This window comes from Urocitellus parryii, chromosome 4 (assembly GCF_045843805.1).
Source record: "Urocitellus parryii isolate mUroPar1 chromosome 4, mUroPar1.hap1, whole genome shotgun sequence".
Lineage (NCBI taxonomy): Eukaryota > Metazoa > Chordata > Mammalia > Rodentia > Sciuridae > Urocitellus > Urocitellus parryii.
Window position 1 is genome coordinate 43,636,696 of NC_135534.1, and position 19,351 is coordinate 43,656,046.

Consider the following 19,351-nt stretch of genomic DNA (forward strand, 5'->3'; position numbering starts at 1 on the left):
TCCTCTGTGGGTTTTGGTATCAATCCCCCAAGGATACTAAATAACAACTACAGTTACAATAAATTTCAATATTATCAAAATGTTATACAAACCATACCCCTCAAAAAACATTTTCATGTCAATATTGAGGCTTTTAGATTTTAAGTTTAAGAATTACTAAGAGATACTAATAAACATATTAAACGTTTAAATAAATTAACCAATTATCTAAGCTTATTCCAAATGGTCCTTTTTTAAACCATACCATTTTAAACATTTTTATCTTTTTTATACTCTTCTCATCCTATAACCAGTGATCCTTGCTGAAACAAGAAAACCTATAAAGGATGCACATCGGTCATGATTGCAGTCACTCAGAAAGCTCTCACCAATCACCCTGCCTCACACCAATTTAATCAATAGAATCCAACTGATGTCCCAACTCCACGCACAGCTGCTTGAGTGAACTATAATCTTTCATTCTGGCTCTCTATATATTCATATGATTTTGTTCATATGCTTACCCCAATGCAATGAAATCCAAAGTATGCCAAACACAGTACCCTGCATCTAACAGAGCTTCAATTTAAACTGAATTTTTGAAAAAAAAAATGTAGTAAATGTTAAAATGCAAGCAAATAAAAACTAACCTTCACAATCCTTCTAAAAATTTATTCTAACAAAAAACAAACACATCAATACATATAAACAAAATTAAGAATGAGGCTAAAAGTAACAGAAAATGGCAATTGATTTTCAACTATATCTCTGGAATTCAAAAAAAGTATCTTCATCTTAAATTAAGAAATAAGGGGTTGGGCAGGACACAGTGGCACACACTGGTAATCCCAGCAGCTCTGGAGGCTAAAGTAGGAGGATTGTAAATTCAAAGCCAGCTTCAGCAATTTAGCAAGACCCTGAGCAAAAACTCAGCAAGACCCTGTTGCAAAATAAAAAATAAAAGGGGAAGAAATAGTGGGTGGGGATCTCATAAAAATTAAGGAGGGATGAGCAGAGGAAAGGCACTAAGGGTGATAGCTAGAGAGGGGGGTAAGTGATAGGGAGTGATATTGGCCAAATTATATTGTTATATTGTGTATATATTCAAATCTTTTCATTTTGTACAACTGTAATGTACCAATAAAAATTGTAGAAAGAAAAAAAAATAAGATCACAAACTACTAATAAATGTTATAATCAAAACACATGCCAACAGAAAATCCAAATCATATTCTATCAAAGCAAAGCCAATTTAAGCATAAAAATAAGTCCTATATAAATAGGGTTTCTGAAAAAAAAAAGTACAAGTATAATGGCATAAATTGGCACGAACATACTTTAAATACAGAGATATGAAAAATTGTGTTTTATATGTGTAATAAGAATTGTAATGCCAATAAATAAATAGGGATTCTCAATTTTTAATTACTTAATAAAAATTAGGTAATATTCTAGTGGTAGGTAATTGTTCTGGTAAGAAACAGAATAATCCTTACGATAATTACATTACACAACAGCCAAGGGAGACTAAGGCACAGAGAATGTTAATAAGAATTCTTAAGTGATTCTCTAAAAGGGTACAGATGCCACTGGAATCTTCAACTTGGAATTATTTTTTCTTTTCTTTTTTTGAAACTTCTTAAATCTACATGTATTCCAAAAGGACTTAAAGATACATGGTCAGGTGTGAAGATTCTCTAGTTATTGACATAAAGATACAAATGTTCAGGACAGAGATTTGTCAATGCTTGAACTGGATTTCCTTGATAATTAAACTGATAACACTTTACCTTTACTTGTCTGAAAAAGCCAACACAAGTACCATACCAAAGATATTAAAGGTTTATATCATTTAAATTAAGGGGTGATTTAAAATGACAAACACTGGCCTAGATTAATTTCTTTAAAGAAAATGTTCTATCACATGTCTGCAGTCTCAGCTATTCAAAGGCTGAGGCAGGAGGACCTCAAGTTTGAGGCCACCCTGGCCAACTTAGCAAAAAGCACCCCTGGGTTTAATCCCTAGCACCAAAAAAGAAAAAGAATGAATAATAGAATTAACTTGAACAATAAAATAATAAAATTAACTGAACAAAGAAAATGGAGTTAAGAAAACTTTTTAAAGCAAATTTACTGGACTTAAAATAATTTATTACTTACAAGATAGCTATTATTTATAATTTTATGCTATTACCCAAGTGACAACAAAAAGCACAACCATGACATGTAATTAGTAATGACATGACATTGCTTTAAAAGCCCCTACATAATTATAATTATAATAATTATAACTTCCACTTTCATTCTGCAAAACTGACTCAACAACACAAATAAATGTTATAAAATATCCCTGGCTATCTAAAAATGCATGTTTCAGGGAAACCTAGTTTTAGTACTTCCATTAAATAAAATAATCTTTGGAGAAAAAATTTAGGAAGGGACTTTTGTTGACTGGTTTTGTTTCTTTTCTTTTCTTTCTTTTTTTTTTTTGAAGGTAAGGGTGACATCTAAAATCCCCAGAGATAATTATCAGAAAATTTACATAGCTTTCACAATCAAACAATAATTTTATGCTAGTTAGATATTTTCAAGTTTTGTTTTGTTTTTGAGATAGGATCTCATTATATTGCCCAGGCTAGCCCTGGAATTCTGCTTCAGTCTCCCAGGTGCTGGGACTACAGGTATATAAAACCATGCCAGCCAGTATTTTCAGTTTAACCAAACTAAAAATATTGCTACTTCAAATAATACTTGATAAAACATATACTTGCCAGGTACAGCTAGAACTTGACTTCTATAATTAGACATTATCATTTTGAAAATTAAAATCAACCAGATTTAAATATCTGATTTGACCAATTTAGGAAAAATTCCTATGTATCAACGATATCAAGTGTAAAAGTCATATTATAACAATTATGAGAATTATTATTAAACTTTATCAAAAATTTGCCCCAATTTAGCATTGGTATTTAACACACTAAAATTAATCATTTTCTTCAGATTAAAAAATAATAGCATAATTGTTTCTATTTAATATACATAGTTACTCTTGAAAAGACCAAAATCATTAAGCAGTTTTTGCCAATGTCCTAAATATAATTTACAATGATCTTGAGGCTCTATAATCCTTCTATCACAAGATGAGCTATTAAACACCAAAGAGATTTAAAAAGCTGTTCTTACAGGGGGGAAAAAGTGTTCTCGTGTATTAAGGAAAACCCTGTTCTATTTTTTCCTTTAGTACGGATGTGGCAGATTTGTGCTCTTTTCTAACCTTTAGCATTTCTTCATGTATCCCATAATGCCCGTATGAGCTGAAATAAACACCGTCCTCATCCTCCTGGAGGTCTGCAATGGCAGTAGATGACGAGCAGGTTCTGACATCTGCGTTCATCACAAAATCCTGAGCAAATTGTCTGTAATCAATTTGAAATACACCCTTGAGACAGGTTTATTGGACCATGAAAAAAGGAAAGGCTAGAGGTTGAGGAAGAGGAAGGGGGAGGGGTGGAGAGGGTGATGAGCCTCCTAAATCACCATGTCTCTTAAGCAACCCAAAGCTCCCCCTGCTGGATCTTAAGCTGTGGCATACTCAAACCAGGCGGTGAGCATTCCTTGTGCAAACCACAAAAGCAATGCCAACTGCAGATGATGGTTCTTTCTTTCACTAAGCAAACAAGCACATTTTCTTTATTCAAATTTATCATTTCTGTTGTTCTAAAATAACCTTTTTTAGCAGCTGAATCATGTAGTATATTTTAACTCACAATAATTTTTAAAACCATGTGTTAAACAGGCAGATAGCAGACCCAAACAGATAACTATTTACATGTAGTATATCTAACACTACCTACTCCAGCCCTAAAATTCAGCTACTTTACTGATTATGACAAACTAATAATCCGTACAATATTCAAAGGAGAGAAATACAAAGGAGAGGCAAGTAGAGACAGTGTTGGTTACAAGGTTCCCAAGCATAAAAATCAGAAACAAGGAAGAACTAAAACTGACTCTCCTCTGTCATGCAGGACATTTCTGGCAAACCATCAAATGGGTACTTAGGCAATGGCAGCTGACTCATAAATCCACCAGGTAAAGCTCTGAGGCACATGTTAAAAATACAGAATATCAGGCCAGCCACAATAGCATACTGTAATCCCAGCGACTTGGAGGAGGTTAAGGCAAGAGGATACCAAATTCAAGGCCAGCCCCAGCAACTTAGTGAGAGCCTATCTTAAAAAAAAAAGCGAGAATCTCAGGCCCTATTCTAGACCTCCTAAATTAGGATCTACATTAACAAGAATCCCAAGTGATTGATATGCACTTAAACTCTGAGAAGCGCAACACTACTAGAATATTAACTTACTCACTAGAAAACAACCTCCACTTACCTGATTTTATATTAAATACTACATTATATATATTTTTAAATATATATATACACATACATATATATACATACATATATATATTTTAATTGTCAATAGACCTTTATTTTATTTATTTGTATGTGGTGCCGAGAATCAAACCCAGAACCTCACACCTGTTAGCACTCTATCACTGAGACACAACCCCTGCCCTACATTATACTTTATTCCTTAAAAACAAAAATTTCAACACTGTAATTTCCCCCAAACCTAAACTATATTAATGCCTCCACTTTTAAAAACCTACGATAGGAAAAGTAAAATGAAGAAATCAATAGGAAATAGGAAAATTGAAAGGAAGACATTAAAAGCATTTGGAGGGTAACTCTGTCAAAACAATCACCTTTAATATAAAAATAATTATGAACTATATAATAGATAAATCCATAAAATTTTACATTAATTGACATTATCCAAACTATACAAAAGTGCTGCATATCATTAATGCTACCAAAATTAATTTCTTCATTGTGTTTTCTCGTATATGAAGTGTTCTATATTCTACCTTGCCATTAGCTATGTGATCTGAAGGATCTAACAACAATTAATTTTCTGTAAGTCTGATAAATTACTTCATTCTCTGCAGATCCTCACGTGCTCTAGCTAAAGCAGCTTCAGCAGACAGCGCCCTGGCTTCCATATGTTTCAATTTCTCAATGACAGATGTACTTTCACTGAGTCCATTGGGGTATGAGAATGGAACTGATGCTGGTTCATAAAGGTCTTCCACATCTAAAAAAAATAAAGGGACATTTTCATCAGGCCATCTCATAGCAATGAAATGAGTATAAATATGTTAGAAATATATATATGTATTCTAAGTGTCTATTACATTGCCAATTGAGAAAAAATAATAAAAGTACTTCTAATTAAATACTTAACATCCAAACTGTTTCAATTTGAATTAAAAAGAATATGCTGTTAGTCTGTTTTCCATTAGTTAGCTAAATTGAAAACATAAAGGTATCAATTATATTGAACCAAATATAGGAAGAAAAAAAAAGTAGGGAAAAAAAAAACCTTAATAGGTATTGATTACCAGTTAGTGCATATGTACATCTCATTTCATCTTCAAAACAAACCAAAGATATAAATATTTATCTCTATATTTTAGACACAGAAAAAATAAATTTCAGAAAAACTAAATGATTAGCCATTTATAAAGTCAAATAATAACTCTGACTCGCACAAAGTTGTTGTTATGGCTTGGGTATGAGATGTCCCTCAAAAAAGTTCATGTGGCAATGCTGGAAAGTTCAGAGATCAAATGATTAGACAGCAGATTCTCCCATATGAGGGATTAACAATTTGAATGAATTTCTGTGTGGTAACATAAGGCAGGTAGGGCATAGCTGGAGGAAGTAGGTCCTTGGGGATGTGTCCTTAGGAATTATATATCTAGTCCATGGTTCCTGGCTCTCTCTGATCCTTGGCTGCCATGAGTGGAGCATTCCTTTCAGCCATGATGTTCTTCCACTCAGGGCCAGAGCAATGGAGGTGGCCAACCATGGATGTAACCTCTGAAACATGAGTCCAAACTTTTCCTTCTCCAAGTTGTTTTTGTCAGGTTTTTTGGTCACAGCAATGAAAAGGTGACACAGTCATACAGATGTTTAATGAAAGAGCTAACATTCAAACCCACACCCATCTTCCTAACCCATGATATTATCATTACAAATGCCACCTCACAGTCTGTGTCCTTATCTGTAGAACAGCATTTAGGTATTCCCTTAAAAGAAATCCTGGCATTGGTGACAACATAGATGAACCTGTAGGACATTATTAAAGTGAAATAATCCAGACACAGAAAGACAAATACCACATGATCTCACATGTGGAATCTAAAAAATCCTCACAGAAGTAGTGAGTATAACTGTGTCTATCAGGAACTGAGGGGTGGAGAGATGGGTGGGTAGATGTTAGTTAAAAGGTACAAACTTTCAGTAATGTATAAAATTTTCATTTATCAATTATACCTTAATACATGTGGAGAAAAAAAGATATTCTTTAAGGAGAATTAGTAGACAAAGAATTCTATATATTCAATAATTTTTTCATCCTGGCAAGGTTAAGAGTAGAATCTAAAAGCTAACATTTTATTACTGATATTATTAAATACTGGAATTCTTAATATCAAACTCTTAACTTAATTTTAATTTCATCATATATAAAACAGTAACTTCTATTGAAGAAATAATTCCACAATCAAAAGTTAAATAAGGAGCTAGGCAAGGTAGCACATCCTGAAATCCTAACAGCCTGGGAGGCTGAGGCAGGAGGCAGGAAGATCTCAAGTTCAAAGCCAACCTCAGAATTTAGGGAGTCATCAAGCAACTCAGTGAGACCCTGTCACTAAATGAAATACAAAAAAGGGCTGGGGAAATGGTTCAGTGGTTAAGTGCCCCTGAGTTCAATCCCCAGTACACACCCAGTTTCCACCAAAAAAAAAAAAGTTAAACAAGGAGCTTGTGAATTTTACGAAATCCTAATGTCCACTTGGAGGTCTAATTAGCAATAATAAACAATAACAAAAAACCAATAATAAGCAATGCAAATATTACATTTTCTCCTAGGTACAGCACTGGAAGAAATGACTGTTGAGAGCCACAGTTTAGTTGGAATGATGCTAGAGGGAATGGTTGAAAGGTGCTCCAGGATTAGGGAGGATCCTGCTGCCTCGGGGGCCCACTACTTTGGAGTTCCATTGAGTTGGGGGGGTGGGTGTTCTGGGAGAATTGGCGAATGGAGCCGGGTGGAGGGAGTGTGTTCCCAGGAAGTGTGTGCAGAGTACCAGTGAGTGTTTGAACCTACAAGGCTTTGTAGGTTTTTTTTTTTATATTATTATTATTTGTGCCCAGCCAGACTGCAGCAAATGACTTTTTTTTTTTTTTTTTAACTCTATTTGTTTCTGGTTCTGAGAGCTTATGAAGACACCTCTTCAGAACTGGGACAAAATAAGCTAAGCATGGTGGTACATGCCTATAATCCCAGTGACTTGGGAGGTTAAGGCAGGAGGATTGCAAGTTAAAGGCCAGTCTCAGCAACTTAGCCAGTCCCTAAGCAATTTCATGAGATCCTGCCTCAAATAAAAAAAATCAAAAGGGTTGGGGATATCATGCAGTGGTTAAGCCCTGCAGGTTCAATCCCTGGTACTAATAAATAAAAATAATAAAAGCATTAAGACAAAACAGTTATGCTTAACAAACTCACAATAATATAACTAAAAGATGAACTACTGTTACAAATGCAGTGCACTATGTCACAAATCTCTAGCCATTCTCATAGAATATTGAGTCGTTACATTTAAAAATGACAGATTCCTTTGCTATTTCACTAAAAATTAAAAGAGTTCAACAAAAGAATAGCATATTATTTTATTTTGAGCTTTGACTTTGCTTATCATTATATTTTGGGTATCATTATATATCAACTCACAATATATCAGTTCTTTTTAAGAGGTATATAGTACTCCACAGTGTGGGTATACCACAGTATATTCAACCACTCTCCAATATATGGGCATTTAGATTATTTCCAATATTTTGGAATTATAATGCTGTAAAGAATAACTCTGTGTTTATGTATTTTCAGAATGAGAAGGTATATCTTCAATATAGATTCTTATGAGTGATTTTGTTATTAAGTATGTACAAGTTGGGTGTCATGTTGCACACCTGAAATCTCAGTGACCAGGAAGCTAAGGCAGTAGGATCAGGAATTCAAGAGCAGCTTGGGCAACTTGAAAAATAGAGTCTTAAAAAAATGACAAAAGGTAGAACACTTGCCTAGCACCAATAAGGCTCCATATTCATTCTCTAGCACTACCAAAAAGAAAAAAATGAAAGATAAAACAAAAAACCAGTTTTGCTAAGTACTATAAAATTTCCATTCTACTAGCAACACAAGAGTGCCTATCTATCCATAGTCTCATCAATAGAATGTATTATTTCAAAACTTTTTTGTCTGGAAGGTAGGATATGTTGTTTTAATTTGCATGTCTCTTGAGTAATTCTGAACATTCCCTCATAAGTTTCACACTATTTTCATATCCTTTTTTGTGAATTACCTGATCATTTTTCCCAATATTCTATCAAATATTTGGTCCTTTGTCTCTGAATTTTTAATTCTTTATGGATATTAATCCTATACGGACCCTGTTCCAATTATTATACAAACTTTTATTTCTCAGGCTTTCCTTATTTTTGATAATTGATCATTTTGAGGAATCCTGGTCAGGTAGTATAGAGAATGAACAATTTGTGACTTTTTGATTTCTTAGTTAGACTTGAATTACAGGTTTTTGTAAGGAAGAAACACAGGTAAAGTGTCATACCCATTATATCAAATTAAGGATATATATCACTAATATGATATCACATTGATTCCTTGGTTAAGGCAGCATTTGCCAGGTTTTTTCACTGTAAAGTTGACTTTTCTTCCTTAAACCACAGTTATTTCCGATTTTCTTAGTTGTCTCCTTCACTAATTTAGTCATCTTTATAATTTTAAAGCCAAATACTTACCGGATGCTTCATAACTATTTATTGAAAGCAAGTTGTGTTAGTCAGCTTTTCATCTGTGACCAAAACATATGGTAAGAGCAACTTAGAGGAAAAAATCTTTATTTTAGGCTCATGATTTTAGAGGTTCCATCCATGGAAACCTATTCAGAACACCATTGTGGAAGGGCAAGGCAGAAGAAAGCTGCTCTTCTTGCCACACCAGCAGGAAAGCAGAGAGACAGTGGGAGGAGCCAGGGAAAAAAATAAAAACCCAAAAGCCCACCCTCAGGGATCATTTTCCCTAGCAACCCTCAATTAGTATATCCCCACCTATATAGCCCCCACCCACTTAATCCATTCAAATCAGGATGGACTGGTAGGTCGAAGTTCTCATAATATAATCCTTCACCTCTGAACACTTCTGCATGAAACACAGGTATGGGGGGGTAACAATGCATATCCAAACCATAACACAAATGGAGGTAAAATGGTCAGTAGTCATGCCTGCAGCAAGAATGACGGCAAATGTCTCTTCCGACTCACCAATGGCTACAACAGAGACTGTTAGAAGACCATACCCATTTCAAGTTCTACTTCCTTTAACAGACCTCACTAAGTACTCCAGATCTTGGTTATGACTTCACAAAAACTCTTGTGGAACTTTTTCATTTACTAATAACAATAAAGTCTCCTTTATTAAGTATTTTCTCTCTGGCAGGTATCATTACCACCTTATGAATTACGGCTAAAAAAACCCTAAACTAATATACTTTTGGATAGTTAAAAGTTCTATTGCTCTATATTCAAAGTAATCAACACACAACATTCAATAAATATCTATCATTGATCTGAATAACTTCTTCCTTTTCCGATTTGTAATCTTTTCTACTTTTCACGTACTTTATCATAGTCTATCTTATATTAAAATACAGATAATTATTGGAAAAAAAAAGAAAACACACCTATCATCAGACTGGGGCTCCTAATGAAGGGACCACAATTTTCATTTTTTTGCATTGATACGGCATTTAATATAGTACTTTGATACTGGGAGTGTCCAACAGATGATTATGAATTTAGGAAGTCATAAAGAACACCCACTGGGCATTTGTGTCATTTATCAAAGAGATCACTTTGGTTACTGCGAGAAATGAAATTAAAGGAGGGGAGAATAAAGCTGAAAATCACCAAATTTTAGAACTAGTAAGAATCTCAGAAATCTAGTCCTAATTCCTCATTTTTCAGATGCCTCATTTTAAAACAGAAAAGCTTAAGTGTTTTGTTCAAGATCACACATTTCCTAAAATCATATCAAACTTCTTAGAACGACATAACAATGGCACACAACTCAACAAGGGTACTTCTCAGGGAAATGAAAGGTAATAATCAAATAACTGCTCGAATATACATTGTCAAACCATTATCTGTTAAGAATAGTCTTGCTGATTTGAAGAAAGTAAACACTACATTTCTTCTGAATGGCAAAACGAACGTGAAATAAGCATAAATACAAAAAGAATATGTAATTTCATTTCTATAGATTAGCTCTATAAAGTATAAGAGACCAAGAGAATTTTCACAAGACTCCTGTATAGAAAGGTATAAATTAAATCGCAGAGCGACAACTAATTCTCAGTAAACAAAATGTCTTAAGTCAATTATGTAATCTAAATATTAAACAAAAGTAGAAAATTAGTACTAAAGTTAGATTGTTTAAAATCATTATTTAATAACTAAAAATTATTCTCTCAAGTTTCTATGTTTCAAAATGTCCCATACAAAATGTTCAAACACATGCTTCTAAATTCCTCCTTGGTAACTGTATCAGTTTCCAAGTGATTCAACTTTTCTTAACTATCTGATGAGATCTTTAGAGAATTAAAAAAAAAAAAAAATCCCTTGCTTATCCATGGAGGATATGTTCTAAGACCCCAGAGGATGACTGATACTGAAGGTAGTACCAAATCCTATATACTGTTTTTTCCTTTATATACACATTTATCATAAAGTTTAATTTATAAATCAGAAACAGTAAGAGGTTAACTAATAAAACAATACTATAGTAAAGTCATTAAGAAAATGGTCTCTCTCTCAAAAGGAGTTTATGTGAACACAAGCACTGTGATAATCCAATAAACACATTCTATAACCAAAATAGCTACCAACTGACTAAAGGGCAGGAAGTGTAGACGGTGTATGATATAAATTTCAGGAGAGAGGGAGAGAGCTGAATGGCACAACGTTAAGTCATGCTACTCAGGAGAGCACACAATTTAAAACTTAGGTTTATTTCTGAATTATCCTTTTACTATTTCTGGATTGTAAATGATCATGGGTAACTGAAACCAAGGAAAGCAACACCAAAGACAGGGAAACTATCTGTACATTTTCCTAAAACACTTCACTTCCATTTTTCTACAACAGATGGTCCTATATTAATTAAAGTAGATACAATATGTTCATCTTACCAAATTGAAGCAAAAGGTCATCTTCTAATACTGGCTTCAAATATTCTTCTTTCTCCCAAGGCACTGGGTTGTATATGGAATTCATATACTCAACTGTAGGATTCTGGATGTAAAATTAATTGCATGTTTTATTTAATGCATGTAACCATGAATCCCCCTGGTAAAAAACCAGGTAAATGAAACAAAACAAAAAATCAAAATTACATTGTACAAAATTGTATATCTCTATATAAGGAGCCTATATTCAACTGTTATTTTAAATAGTTCAATGCAGAATTTTATATTTTTTGGTTTTAGGGAAAGTGACAATACATTCACTTAAGTAGGACAAAAAAAAAAGGACAGTGTTTGAAAAAACAAAACAAAAAACAGCAAGGAAAGGACCTGAAATTACAGTAGAAATTACTTCTGGTTTTATAGAAACACTATTAGTATTTCTCTTTATGTGACACTGAATTACTTTTTCACACAGTACTGATTCATCTCTGGATTAAAAATGACACTTTTAAGTATATGTACACGTTTACTTGGTGCTTTGTTGTGCTAATTCCTAAAGTCCATGATTCTTACAATGTGACAAATGCTAGATTAATAACAGTTCCTTGTATACCCTTGAATAATCATTGCAGTGATAAGCACTGTAGCATTTCTTAAATTTTTAAAAAAACTGATAAATTAAGCTGCCAACTTACCTTAAGTCTAATGAAATTTATTAGCTTAATGTATCCATAAAATTCAAGTCCTAAAGGAGAAAAAAGATAATTCAATTTTAATGAGTTTTATTTAAATCATTTGTTCTATAAAAGCTTCTATGATTACAGAGTATAATATTTCTGACCTCTAAACCACCACTTACTTTTTGAGATTTTATTAAGAAAATTATAAGTAGTAATTTTGATACTTCTGAATATTTTATCTGAGAAACAACCCTAGATGACAAATTTTAAATTATTTGTTTTCTAAAATAAAGGGGGGGGAGGGTTATTAGAGCTGAAAGTCTCTAAATCCCTAACTTCTTCATAAAAGTGATACAAAAATTATAATTTTGCCAAGACAGAGTATACAAAGTCTACCAGCTTTTCCATGAAGTTAAATGATGCTCATTTAAAAAAAAAAAAAACAAAAAAAAACAATGAGGCTTATTATCTGGTTCTCATATCTTTCCAGAAATGAAGCAGCATTTAAGACAAAGGAAAGTAGTAATCTATTGGTTATTTATTATTTGTCAGAAGATAAATTGGTTGTTATTCATCATAGGAAATTGGTTAGTATTGAGAAATGATGTTATGAGGAAGCTTTAATAGCATAAAAAAATACCTACATGGTTAGGTATTTATATATATATATATATATATATATATATATATATAAAAAAACCTAAAGTATAATTCCAATCAGTCTAAAAGTGCATTAAAAAATGGAAGAAAGGGCTGGGGATGTGGCTCAAGGGGTAGCGCGCTCGCCTGGCATGCGTGCGGCTTGGGTTCGATCCTCAGCACCACATACCAACAAAGATGTTGTGTCCGCCGAGAACTAAAAAATAAATATTAAAAAAAAATTCTCTCTCTCTCTCTCTCTCCTCTCACTCTCTCTTTAAAAAAAAAAAAAAAAGATATCCTCTACTTGAAAAATTTAAAAAAAAAAAAATGGAAGAAAAAAATGAGGCTAACTTTACATAACTTACAAAAGTATTTGTGCACTTGAATTTATGATTTATAAACATCATATATTTATTAGAGATCTAAAAACCTGTCTTTTATTTGCTATTCCTCAGTAATGTTTCTTCTAGTTGTTAACAAATAAGGAACCAAAAGACCAATTCTACATTTAGTTTGGTAAGGAAAGCTATTTTTAAATGAGACAATAGAAACATTACCTAAGTATTTTGCATACCACCTTAATTTCTTTACTCCCTTTTATTTCCTACTTTCTACCAAACCCATAAAACCCAATCTTGCAGTCCTTTAAATTCACATTGTACTTGGACCTGTATGTTTTCATATGACTTACCTCATTTCCCAAAGTCCACCTCTACCCTGATTTCCCTAATTTGGTTAGAAAAAATGCAATCACATGCCAAGTTTTGGTTTTTTGTTTGTTTGTTTGTTTAGCTCTGAAGCCATTAGAAGCTTAAACACAGTGAATTTTATCTAGAAGAATGACATTAGTTTTTCTTCAAGGGTCACCTGTCAAAAAAGCATTTCTATAAGTTGTAGTTATATATACTTCACCATATAGATTTGAATAAAACAGGGTGTGGAAAATTATAAAATCTGAACCTAAATCTCATAAGTAAATGTGTCTTTATTCGAAGAAATACTCACCATGTTTATGGACCATGCTATCAATATTAAATTGATGTTCCAACTTACAGTGTGCAAATGTTTCTTCAGCAGATGTGAATAGCCTGATAAAGAAAAAAAAAAAAAAATCAAGCGGTGACTTCATGGAGCACTGATTTTATGTTAAATATACACGTTTCTTTCTCTCTCTCTCTTTTTTTTTTTTTTTTTGCCCAGCCAGTTTTTTAGTTTATTTTCAATTAGGAAGCAACAAACACACTTGCAGATGAAGGACCAGAACCCAGCATTTCTAATGAGAATTAGTACTTCTGAATCCCATTTAACATGTAAAACAATTATCCTCCCTTTAAATGTCAAGTTAATTTATTTGCCAAATAATATCAGTAAAATTATCAAAAGTATTATGAAAAAGAGCTCCCATTGATAGAATTTGTTTCTCTCAAAAAGTCAAGAAAATTGGGCTGGGAATGTGGCTCAAGCGGTAGCACGCTCGCCTGGTGTGCGTGCGGCCCGGGTTCAATCCTCAGCACCACATACCAACAAAGATGTTGTGTCCGCCGAGAACTAAAAAATAAATATTAGAAATTCTCTCTCTCACTCTCTCTCCTCTCACTCTCTCTTTAAAAAAAAAAAAAAAAAAAAAAAGTCAAGAAAGTTCCCTAGTTGAGATTTTTTTTCTCCTCCAAGTGTCAACTCTTGGTTTCAGAGGCTTTGATCTGACACAGCTCATCTGCTTTTAGAAATAAAGCATAAAATGTAATTTTACAGCTGGCACATTCTCTAAGTGCCATATTTCAAAAGTGATCTTGTATTGTACCTGCATTTCAAATAATGGGGGAGGACCAAGCCTCTTTATTATGAGACCTGCCAAACTAAAGGATACCCAAGATAGAAATATACAGCAGAGATGCTGCATTCCTCTTCCATGTGCCTAGCACATATGCAGTGTTTACTTTTCAACAAATGTTTACCAAGATGGGTTATCTGCAGTATTTACGTAGTCTACCACAGAATGCTGCATCACTGATGTCCTCTCTCTATATAGACTTTATGATAACGAGAGTATGTGCAGACTTTCTACCTATCCATGAGGCTACACTCCAGAACTAACATACCACCAATCAGGACTATGCCCAGATATAGGGCACAACAGACAATATTTATTAAAGTAATGATGACCAACACAAATCGGGCCTCTTTCATGTTCACTTAACCATAGCAACCAAAACCAAAGTTTCTTGAGAGTGAGGCAGAATTTTAAGTGGAATATGTTTTGGGGAACAACAACAAAAACACCACACCTTTGTGACCTTGAACAAGTTATAGACACTGCAATCTCTTTTCCTAAGTGAAAAAGGCATCTATTCCTTCCTCACCAGATGGGGAGCCACTACTTAAGAAACATGAACTAAGACCAGTTAAATGGTTCAAAGTGAAATGTTACCCCTGAGAAGCTCTGGTTGGTCAAGAAATTACAGGACAGTAAAAATGGAAAGGTCCTTAGGGATTACCTAGTTCAGTGTGGCTTCCAACCTTGAGCATGTATTTAGTTAACATAGTATCAAAATGTGTCCTTATAAAAAAAAACATAAAAAAAAGGACTGGGGTGAAGAGTTTAGCATCAGTATTTAAGCATCTTTGGTGGAAAGGGTGCACACCAGATTTGGAAACCACAAATCCAATCCAAAACCGTCTCATTTTACAAAGAGGGAAGAAACTGAGGCCGGTTGAGGATCAGTAGGATAACCTGGCTTCCAGTTCATGGCTCCTCCCTCTAAACCACTGTGGGTCTTCCTCTTCTACACGCCATCACCCCAAAGCACTGGTTCAAGAATTCAAGGACAGGACTGGTTCAACTCTGAACCAGTCTTTCCTTGCAGAACACACAGACCCCAAGCGACGGGGCACCCTAGGTCTGAGGCTGGGCGCTGAGGTGGACGAACCTGTTACAGAACAGGCAGGGGGTCTGCTGCTTGTCGTGGGGGAGCTCTGCAACGTCCTCATCCTCCCAGGCGGCCTCGTCACCGCTGTCCGACAGTTCTGGCAGGTCCTCCTCATCCTCCACGGCGCCCCGGCCGCCTAATACACGCACAACGATCAGATCTGCCTGGGACACCAGTGCGACCCCGGAGGGCGAGGAGCGGGGCGGGCGGAGGGCTCTCCCTGGGCGAGCGCTCCCCCGCCCCGTCCTCCCGCGACCCGCACCCGGCACCTCCTCCATTCTCCCTGCTAGGCCCCGCCGCCCGGGACCGCGTCCTGGAGGGCGCGCGGGCGGGGGCGGTCCCCCACCTGCCTCACGCGGCGAGGCCTGAGGTTGGGAGAGCCCAGTGCTGCGGCGCTGGGATACCCACCGGTAGCGCCAGACGCTAACGAGCACATGGCGGAGGCGCCCAGGGAGAGCGGCGTGCCTGGGGGCGGGGACCGGCAGGCAGCGTGCGCGCGCAGCCGGCGCCGAGCCCAGGGCCGGGACCCCGGGAACGAGCGCGAGCGCGCGACCGGGCCAAGGTCCCGGAAGGAAGAACCCTGCAGATGCCGGGGAACTCGAGAGCGCGCACCAGGCCACTAGCGCTTCCGGCCTTGAGGCCGCGGTACCGGTCACGTGCGATGGGTGGGCAGGGCGGGGCGAGGGTTCGGGCCCCACCTCCTCCTGCCGCAGGCTTGACGCAGTGCACACCGCGGAAGCTTGGCAACGAATACTGGATGTTGCGTGCTTGGAGGTAACTTTTGCCTGCTGCTCCAGCACCAGTGGGCCTTAGCCGGAGCTACGCGCCCGGCTAAGAAGTGGAGAGACGCCGCCGCAGCGGTTTTACTGGCGCATCGCGTCGTCTGTGTCCATTATTGCTGGGATGAGAGCTTAGTGGAGAGGCACCCAGCCCGCGGCGCCCTCTGGTGGCGTAGGAGGCTAACGCAGAAAAGGGCTGGGCCACCGGCTCCCAGGTCCATGCTGAATGCCGCTGGGAAGAGGAATTTAGTAGTATGAGTGCACCCTAAACACCAGATGGGGCCAAATGCCCCAAGAGGACCCGCGACCCGCACCCGACACCTCCTCCATCCTCCCTGCCAGGCTCCACCTGAGAACATGAACTAGAGCTAGTCTACTGGGTTTGAATCCTAATTCAGCCCCCTGTATGGTCTCTTTTGAGTAAGTTACCTGCGCTAACCTGAGGGATTTAGTGAGGATAAAACGAGTTACGCATGTTAAGTACTTACACAAAGTGTTAACTTTAGCCTCAACAAGGAAAACAGGTGACTGGTGTAAGCAAGGTTTGCTATCAGATGTTTAGGGAAAAAAACGTGCTGGCTGCTGTGTGGGGAAGAAAACAAATTTGACTTATGGTCCCTCCCCCCCCCCCTTTTTTTTTCTTCCTTGTACTGGAGGTTGAATCCAGTGGGTGCTTTATTACTGAGCTATATCTCTATCCCTCTTTTATGAGACAGGGTCTCACAAGGTTACTTAGGGCCTAGAGTTGTCTTTTGAGTGGCAGCAGTTTTACCAGGTAGGGTCAAGCTGAAGTCCCAGATGCTAGCACTGTACTTGGTATGTTTAAATTGATGACCAAAGCCTACTAGGCCCTCCATGATCCTGCCTAACATTCCGGTTCAACTCTAGTCCTTTATCTGGGTCCCAGGCTTAAAACTTTTATTTATTGCTCATCACTGAAAGCTCTACAAATGGTAGATCTCCCTTCTGGTCTCAACCAGAAAGACTTTCCTTGCACCACCATTCCTAAAATAGGTTCCTCTGTTATTGCAGGAGCAGCAAGTTAGTTTTTTTCTTAATGCCTACCATGATTATTTGATTGTTTTATTTATTTACTTACCCACAACAGTTTATACTATAAGGATAAAGACAATATATTTTTGCTTTCATTTCTTCACATATTAGGTGACCTAGCCCATAGAATACATTTACTGAATGGGAAATGAGAACTTACGTATTACTAAACTTTTTTTCTTTTTTAATGTACTCATTTCTTTTAACTGTAAAAATCCTGGAAGACAGAAACCATCAAATGTTAGTTTGGATACCCCCTTTCATTGTAGGAAATTACCAGAACATATGCTGGTTTCCTTGGGTTAACTTGTTCATTGGAGGTATTCCCAAGGCCTGGAAATAAACTTTTTTTAAAATTTTTTTTATTTGACATATCATACATTTGAATCAGATGGGATATAATTTCTCATTTTTCTGAGTGTACAAGTTGCAGAATGATATTGGTGATGCAGTCACATATATACACACAGTAATAATAATGTCTGTTTCATTCTACTATCCTCTATTCCCCCCTCCTCTCCCTTCCCCCTCCCATCACTTCTCTCTACCTAATCTAATTCTTTTTTTTTCTCACATCTTCATACATGTATTTTGTATAACGATGAGGGTCTCCTTCCACCATCCATGCTATTCCCCCTCTCCTTCCCTTTCCCTACCTAGAGGTAATCTTCCCATGCTCTTCCTCCCTACCCCATTTTGAGTCACCCCCCTTATATCAGAGAAGACATTCGGCATTTGTTTTGGGGGGGATTGGCTAACTTCACTCAGCATAATCTGCTCTAATGCCATCCATTTCCTCAGGCTAGCATCATTCTAAACGGAGAAAAACTGAAGGCATTCCCTCTAAAATCTGGAACAAGACAGGGATGCCCTCTCTCACCACTTATATTCAACATAGTTCTTGAAGCACTGGCCAGAGTAATTAGGCGAAAGAAATTAAAGGAATAACTAACTATAGGAAAAGAAGAACTTAAACTAGCATTTTCTTAATGAATTAAAAACCTTTCACTATACATCCCAGCCACCCAGCCAACTTTTCCCCTTCATTCTTCCAACATAAACTCTTTGTCCAGCAAGGCCCAATTTTCTCAGTATATGTGGGAGGAAATGCACTTAATTCCTTAGTAACAATTCAATCATTCATTGCTGACCTCTGGAGGGGTGATTGGGCCTTGTTCCTTGAAGTTCACATCTCAACACAATGCAGGACTTTGGGAGCAGGCTGCTTTTCTTTCTGCTCCAAAGATGAAAACAGATCCTTCTCCATCAGCCTACTTTACTATTGAGACCAGAATGCAAGTTTGAACAAGTCTTGTTGAAGGTTTGTGGGTAAAGAAATGATAGAACCCATCTGCTGGGTTTGTCTGCTTTCAGAGCCCACAGTGCTCAGCATATCTTCATGGGTACCCCTAAGGTCTCCCTCACTTCTTGAAGCCCATGCCTGTTACCACCAAAATATACTTGGGGTCTGCAAAGTTCAGCTGCTAGGGAAGCCCACTGGCAGGATATGCTTTCTCCTTAAATCTCACAGTTGAAGATACCACCCTGCACTAGCCGATACCTGTCTTCTGAATGAATGACATCGGGAATGCCCAAACTCCTCTGAGAATGTATACCTGCTATTAAAGGGGATGGCCTTTATCTTCCAGTGTCCACTGAAGTTTGAAATATAGTTGGCATACAATAGGAAAACAGCTGACCGAATTGTCACATAAGACAAATTTTACCACCTTCCTTTGTTCCATGATAATTAGCACCATGTGCTCCTCTTGGCTTTAGCCTTTCCTTGTGCATCTTCCTTTCCCTTGCCATAGTTTCAGAGGTACAGTACCTTGAGCCCTTTGAAGTTCAGTGCCATAGATTCTTACTCGCCATGTGAACATCCTGATTAATA

At 36.8% G+C, this 19,351-nt stretch overlaps 1 protein-coding gene across 3 annotated transcripts in view; it reads right to left on the minus strand.

The window, feature by feature from the left end:
* The window catches only part of Prmt3 (protein arginine methyltransferase 3), a 136,886-nt gene extending 120,664 nt beyond the window's left edge, over window positions 1-16,222 (minus strand). Inside the window, exons 1-7 of one of the 3 annotated variants that reach the window (XM_026405295.2) lie at window positions 16,034-16,150; window positions 15,626-15,761; window positions 13,704-13,786; window positions 12,072-12,121; window positions 11,380-11,482; window positions 4,982-5,141; window positions 3,257-3,398 (exon numbers count right to left, since the gene is read on the minus strand). In XM_026405295.2, coding sequence (XP_026261080.2) covers window positions 3,257-3,398; window positions 4,982-5,141; window positions 11,380-11,482; window positions 12,072-12,121; window positions 13,704-13,786; window positions 15,626-15,761; window positions 16,034-16,061 — 702 coding nt within the window. In that variant the 5' untranslated portion in view covers window positions 16,062-16,150. Of the gene's footprint in view, window positions 1-3,256; window positions 3,399-4,981; window positions 5,142-11,379; window positions 11,483-12,071; window positions 12,122-13,703; window positions 13,787-15,625; window positions 15,762-16,033 lie in introns of all 3 variants that reach the window. The other 2 variants (XM_026405296.2, XM_026405297.2) reach the window with 2 other exon arrangements.
* Window positions 16,223-19,351: the final 3,129 nt, after the last annotated feature.